This window comes from Neophocaena asiaeorientalis, unplaced genomic scaffold, assembly GCF_003031525.2.
Source record: "Neophocaena asiaeorientalis asiaeorientalis breed wild unplaced genomic scaffold, Neophocaena_asiaeorientalis_V1.1 scaffold223, whole genome shotgun sequence".
Lineage (NCBI taxonomy): Eukaryota > Metazoa > Chordata > Mammalia > Artiodactyla > Phocoenidae > Neophocaena > Neophocaena asiaeorientalis.
The window spans coordinates 325,856-331,776 of NW_020175045.1; the positions used below are offsets into that span (position 1 = coordinate 325,856).

The window sequence follows — 5,921 nt, forward strand, 5'->3', positions numbered from 1 at the left end:
CGTCCTGGAGAAGAAGGACTTAGAATTGGAGAAGGGAGCCCCCAGCCCTTTCCAGGCCTTGTTCTCAGGTAGGAGCCGGTGAAACATCCCCGTACGGTCATTCACTCATTCATTCCTTCAACCTGTCAATCCTTCTTTCTGTGTTGAGCACCTACCGTGTACCTGGCTCACCGCTGGGCTCTGGAATGAATGCCCGAGGACACAGCTGGCCATCCTCTCTCTCTAGCCTTCCCTCAGTGGTAGGGTCAGGGGAAATGGGTGTAATGTTAGAAGCAGGTTCTAAGTTGAGGAGGACCTGTCTGAGCGTGAAACAAAGTAAGACCTGTAGGATGTTTAGCACCATAGCTGGCCCATAACGGGCGCTGTGTTGTTGCATTGACGGTAAAACAGTGTATTCTGAGTGGTACTCCCACCCCACACGCTGCATGCGCACACACGCCCTCTTCCCGTGTCCTGTGTCGGTCGGGACATGCAGCAGGTGGCCTTGAAGGGGCTGAGGCCTGTGTTCCTCTTCCCGTGGGAGGACTTGAGTTCGAATTCCAAAGTTCAGATTTCTGCCACCGGAAGGCTGTGTGCGATCTTGGGCAGGTGGCTGCCCCTCTCTGGGGAGATTCGATGTCTCGCTAATCAGGTCAAGTGTGGAGCGCAGGCCTGACCCCGGTGCAGGGTGAGGGTGCTCCGTGCGTCTGTCTCCCCCGGTTTGGTTCATACTGAGCCGCTGCTGCTTGCCCCGCTCTGGGCTGGGCCTGGGACACTACGGGCAGTCAGCTGAACACCTTCCTGCTCTCAGGGAGTTTACACTCAAGGGTGGGAGTTCAGAGTAAACAAAGTGAGGGGGGGGAGCCAGCACTGCATTACTATTATTGTTTGAACAACTTGGACGCCCCAACTCTGCGTTAATGGCGTGGGGCGGGTGGGTTCTTGTGGGGCGGAGGGCAGAGCCGGCACCGGCTGGGTGGGGACCATTTGGGGTCTTACTGAGTGTGTGCTTCTGGCCCGGCTTTGTGCTGGGTGCTGAGGCTGGAGGGAACAGAGAAAGAGCCTTTGGGACCTGAAGACCCTCAGGGAAAGATGGTGGCCAGTTTTTCTCTCTGTGGCGCAGACATGCAGAAAGGCCCTGGGGTTCCTCAGATGCCGTCTGGAAGGGATCCCAGCCCTGCAGGCTGGCCCAGCAGAGAGGGTGGCTGGTGGGTGGGTGTTGATGGGGACACACGGGGGTGTCAGACATGGCAGGAGAAGGGGCCCCTGCTGACCCTTGGTGTCCTCGGCAGATATCCCACCCAGGTACCCGTTTCAAGCCCTGCCGCCACACTACGGGAGGCCCTACCCATTCCTGCTGCAGCCCACGGCGGCTGCCGATGCCGACGGCCTGGCCCCCGACGTGCCGCTCCCGGCCGATGGGCCCGAGCGCCTGGCGCTCTCGCCTGAGGACAAGCCCATCCGCCTGTCCCCGTCCAAGATCCCAGAGCCGCTGCGGGAGGTCCCGGACGAAGAACCGCTGGCGGAGCGGGAGGTGAAGGCGGAGGTGGAGGACATGGACGAAGGCCCCGCAGAGCTGCCCTCCCTCGAGTCGCCACTGACGCTGCTCCCCGAGGAAGCCCTGGCGGCCCCGAGCCCGGCGGACGGCTGCGCGGGTGGCCTGCTGGAGGCCCAGGCCCAGGCGCTGAGTGCCGGCGGCCAGGGGCCCGCGGAGCCCTCCGGGTGCCCGGACTTTGCCGAGGGGGCTGAGGCGCGGGTTGATTCACCGCGCCGGACAGAGTCCTGCACGGCTGCCCCGGACCTGGGGGCGCGGCTGACGCCTGAGCCGTTGGTCAAGGCTAAGGAGGAGCCAGTGGAGGTGCCCGTGGACGTGCCCGTGGCAGAGGCAGCTCCCGAGGAAGATCTGGCCCAGGAGGCCCCGAGTGAGCCCCGGCCCAGCCTGGAACTGCCGGCCTGTGACGTGCCCCCTGGGGAGGGACAGTGCCTGAGTCTGGAGGCCCCGGAGGCCACCCCTGTGCCGGGCAGCGCCTGCTTCCTGGAGGAAGCGGGCTCCGATCAGTTCCCGCCCAGCCTGGAGGACCCGCTGGCTGGCATGAATGCCCTAGCGGCCGCGGCAGAGCTGCCCCAGGCCAGGCCTCTGCCCTCCCCGGGCACTGGAGCCCCAGCCCTGGAGAGGCTGGAGGCAGTGCAGAGCCTTGTCTTGGAGCCGAGCTTCCTGCACGGCATCACCCTTCTGAGCGAGATCGCCGAGCTGGAGCTGGAGAAGAGGAGCCAGGAGGTGGCAGGTGAGTCGTGGGGCGGTGGGCCTCTGCGGCTTGCTTTTTCCCTTTCTATTTACTTATTTTTAGGCCCCGTGGCTTGCGGGATCTCAGTTCCCCGACCAGGGATTGAACCTGGGCCACGGCAGTGCAAGCCTGGAATCCTAACCACTAGGCCGCCGGGGAACTCCCGCCTTTCCCCCTTTTAAGGAAAATTTCAAAATCTCCAGGACGTGGTTTACTCCTGTGCACGTGTGGTGAAATACACGTTGTAAACTTTTATCATTTCAGCCGTTTGAAGCGTACAGGGCAGAGGCGTTACGTACAGGCACACCATTGTGCGGCCAGTCTCTGGGTTTCTTCGTGGTGAAATTTCTGCTTGTTCTGTCAGTGGTGAGATGCTTTGGGTTGTGAGGGACCAAGACTTTTCTTTTAACTGGTTAGAAAAAGTCAGGGGAAATTTATTGGCTTGTGGAACCGAAGTATGTCAGTAATTAGGTAATATTTCAGGTATGGCTGGATCCAGGTGCTCAAACCAAGGAGTTTCTTTTCCCTCTTCCCTGTCTCCCCCCACCCACCTTGTTTCACTTCTTTCTGTTGGCTTCATTCAAGGTGGGCCCACTGCCCTTATAGTGGTCACTGATACTTTCTCCCAAGCCCACGGGCCTGCTCAGCTCAGCTCGGCAGACACACAAAAGAGGCCACCTGTTTCCACATAGCTCTGGCAAAGATGCTGTGATGCACTGTCAATGATTGGCTGACTGGGGTTCGTGCTTTTTGCAGAAGCAAACCCTGTGGCCCAGGAGATGGGATGGACCAGGCTGATCATGCCCAGCCCTCGATGGGGGGGGGCAGCCACTTCCAGGGTGTAGGGAGGGGCAGTCCTCAGAGGGAATGGAGTGCCTTCAGCAGAAGGGGCCGTGAATTCTGGGCTGGCACAAAACCACTGACATTCGACATAGAAATTGAGGTGCTCCAAGACGTGTGTGAAGAGGCTGTGGGTCAGGCACAGCCTCGCGAGCCCACGCTTGGGCCAGAAGCGGCACGGAGGAGGGGCCCAGGCCCAGGCCCGGCTGTGGAGGAGATAATAGCGCTGGACATTTCGGTGTGTTTCCTCTAGAATTTCTTCTACACAGACACACAGTTGCAAAATCAAGGTCATTTTGTAAACAGTGCTCTGTAACCGGCCTTTTTCACTTAGTATATGCTTTGTTAAACATTTCTCAAAGCTGTGTGTTCTTAGAAATTTTGTTTTAGGGATTACACAGTTTTCTGCCTGGTGGAGGTCCCAGCCTTCAATGACCGAATCCTAGATTGTAAGGCATTTTCATTTGCCTCCTTTTTTTTTTTTTTTGCTGTACGCGGGCCTCTCACTGTCATGGCCTCTCCCGTTGCGGAGCATTCCTTTCTTAGCTGCTGTAAATGATGTGATGATTACTCTTGAAGAAAAATCCTTGTCCACACCTCTGTTTTCCCAGGGATTTGTTCCCAGGGGTGGAATTGCTGGGCCAGAACCAGGCCATATTTTCAAGGCTCTTTCAAGGCTCTTTCACGTCATGGTCAAATGCCCCTTTCCAGGAAGCTTGGATGAGTGACACCCACTCCCCCTCAGGTGTCTGTTGTTTCGTTGTTGTCCTTCTAAAGTTCATTGTTTCTTTTCTCTCATTTAAATAGTTTGGTACCAAAAGAAATTTTTTTCCCAGAAGAAAATGATCCTACCAACTGGTGGGTTTTCAGTGGGGACCACAGAGGCCCAGGGGCATCTGGAAAGGAGGGGGCTAAGGACGGGTCACCCGGTTTGGGGGTCTCTGCACACTCTTGCCCCTTTTCACACTCCTACCTCACCCACCTACTCATTCAGCTCCTACTGTGTACGCGGCACCGTTTTGGTGCTGGGGGCCAGCGGTGAACCAGGCCGTCTGCGTGCAGCCCTCAGCACTGCCAGGTGGTAAAAGGCCGGGAAGGGGACAGGGCAGGGGTGGGAAGGGTGGTCTCCTACAGCGCATGGCCACGGAAGCCCCAGCTGATGGGTGGGGGAGGAAGATTCTTCTAGGGAAAGCCATGCCAGGCCTAAGGAACAGCAAGTGCAAAGGCCCTGAGGTGACTGTGTGTGTCGTGTTAGAATAAAGGCAAGGAGGCCAGGGGCAGGAGCAGAGTCGGAAGGGGAGAGTGGTGGTGAGGAGGTCTGTGGGATAACTTGGGTGAGGGGTGACCCCGGGGAGGTCTTCCACTTGGAGTGAAATGAGAGGCCGTAGGAAGGTGGTTTTGAGTTGAGCTGATAGGATCAGACTTACGTGCGGTTCCTTTATGGGCTGTGTGGAGAGCTGACGCAGGGGTGAGGGCGGAGGCGGGGAGACCCAGGCGGAGGCTCCCGTCTCCATCCAGGCCCAGGGTGGCGAGGGGCACACAGGCAAGGAGCAGGTGGGTTCTGGGTGGAAGCTAAGGTGCGGCCAGCAGGCTTTGCTGGTGGACTGAGCGTGGGTGTAAAAGGACGATGCCAAGGGTTGTGGCCTGAGCCGCTGGAAGACGAGAATTCCAGTTTCTGAGCTGGGCAGGTGGGGCGGGGGGAGCATGTGTGGGGGAAGCCCAGCAGCTGGTGTGGACACCGACGTTTGAGGTGGATGTCTGGGATGCCCTCAGGGCTCTGCAGTGGAGTCTGCAGCCCCAGGGCTGGGGGCAGCATCTGGGCGGGAACGTGCCCTTGGAGGCACCAGTGTGCAGGGGTGTGTGTACCACAGGGGCGAGGGGGGCCCCGGTGGCCCTCCCCCTTCGACGGGCGCTGACAGACACTGAGCATGTCTCCTGCACGTTCTGTACAGAGCTGGGCCACGAGTGGTCCCGGTTCGTACGGCAGGCCCAAGGCTCCTGGGCCCGTTAGCGTTTTTCCCACAGCCCGCGTCGCTTCCTGGAGCCACTGGCCCGCCCACTCTGCCCCTCCTGCTGCGCACGGCTGCCCACAGTCAGCGAACCTGGGCGTCCCCGGGCGTGCTGGCCGTCCTTCCCGCCCTGCAGCACCGTAGCCTCTGTGACTGACACCTGGTCCCATGGGGGTTCCAGTGCGTGTCGGGCCCCTGTTCCAGGGCACCTCCACATTGGTAAAGCCACAAGGTTGGTGTATTAGTCAGCTCGGGCTGCTGTACCAAATACCACAGATGGGGCGGGGTGGGGTAGGGCGGGGGTCGGGGGGGGGGCTTGAATGACAGAAGTGTGTGGTTTCATGGTTCTGGAGGCTGGAAGTTCTAGATCAAGGTGTCAGCAGGTTGGGTTGGTTCCTTCTGAGGCCTCTCTCCCTGTTGGCTTGTGGATGGCTGTCCTCTCCCTGTGTCCTCCCATGGTCTTCCTCTGCGTGTCTCTGTATCCAAATGTCCCCTTTTTATAAGGACACAGTCACATTGGGTTAGGGCCCACCCTAAAGACCTCACTTTAACTTGATTCCGTCTTTAAAGATGTTACGTTCTGGGGTGTCGGGGTTAGGGTTTAAACACGTGGATTTGGGGGCACACAGTTCAACCCACAGCTGCTGCCCTCGGGTCATCAGGCTGCCCTGGGCTGTCAGTCCTGGGGGGGCCCTGCAAAGCTGGTGTGTCGGAGGGTGAAGGAGGTGACGGAGTTGCTCTTTGGTCCCCCCTGTGACGGAGCAGGGCCCCCCCAGCAACTAAGAGATCTTACAGCTCGGAGGACCTT

At 59.1% G+C, this 5,921-nt stretch overlaps 2 protein-coding genes across 3 annotated transcripts in view; both read left to right on the top strand.

Annotated features, from left to right (window-relative positions):
• The window catches only part of LOC112412044 (trinucleotide repeat-containing gene 18 protein-like), a 34,013-nt gene extending 33,358 nt beyond the window's left edge, over positions 1-655 (top strand). Inside the window, exon 11 of the mRNA XM_024763503.1 lies at positions 589-655. Coding sequence (XP_024619271.1) covers positions 589-655 — 67 coding nt within the window. The remainder of the gene's footprint in view (positions 1-588) is intronic.
• Positions 656-1,399: 744 nt separating this feature from the next.
• LOC112412041 (trinucleotide repeat-containing gene 18 protein-like) overlaps positions 1,400-5,921 on the top strand; it is a 45,215-nt gene continuing 40,693 nt past the window's right edge. The window contains exon 1 of one of the 2 annotated variants that reach the window (XM_024763499.1): positions 1,400-2,264. In XM_024763499.1, coding sequence (XP_024619267.1) covers positions 1,535-2,264 — 730 coding nt within the window. In that variant the 5' untranslated portion in view covers positions 1,400-1,534. Of the gene's footprint in view, positions 2,265-4,228; positions 5,346-5,921 lie in introns of those variants that run through there. The other variant, XM_024763500.1, reaches the window with a different exon arrangement.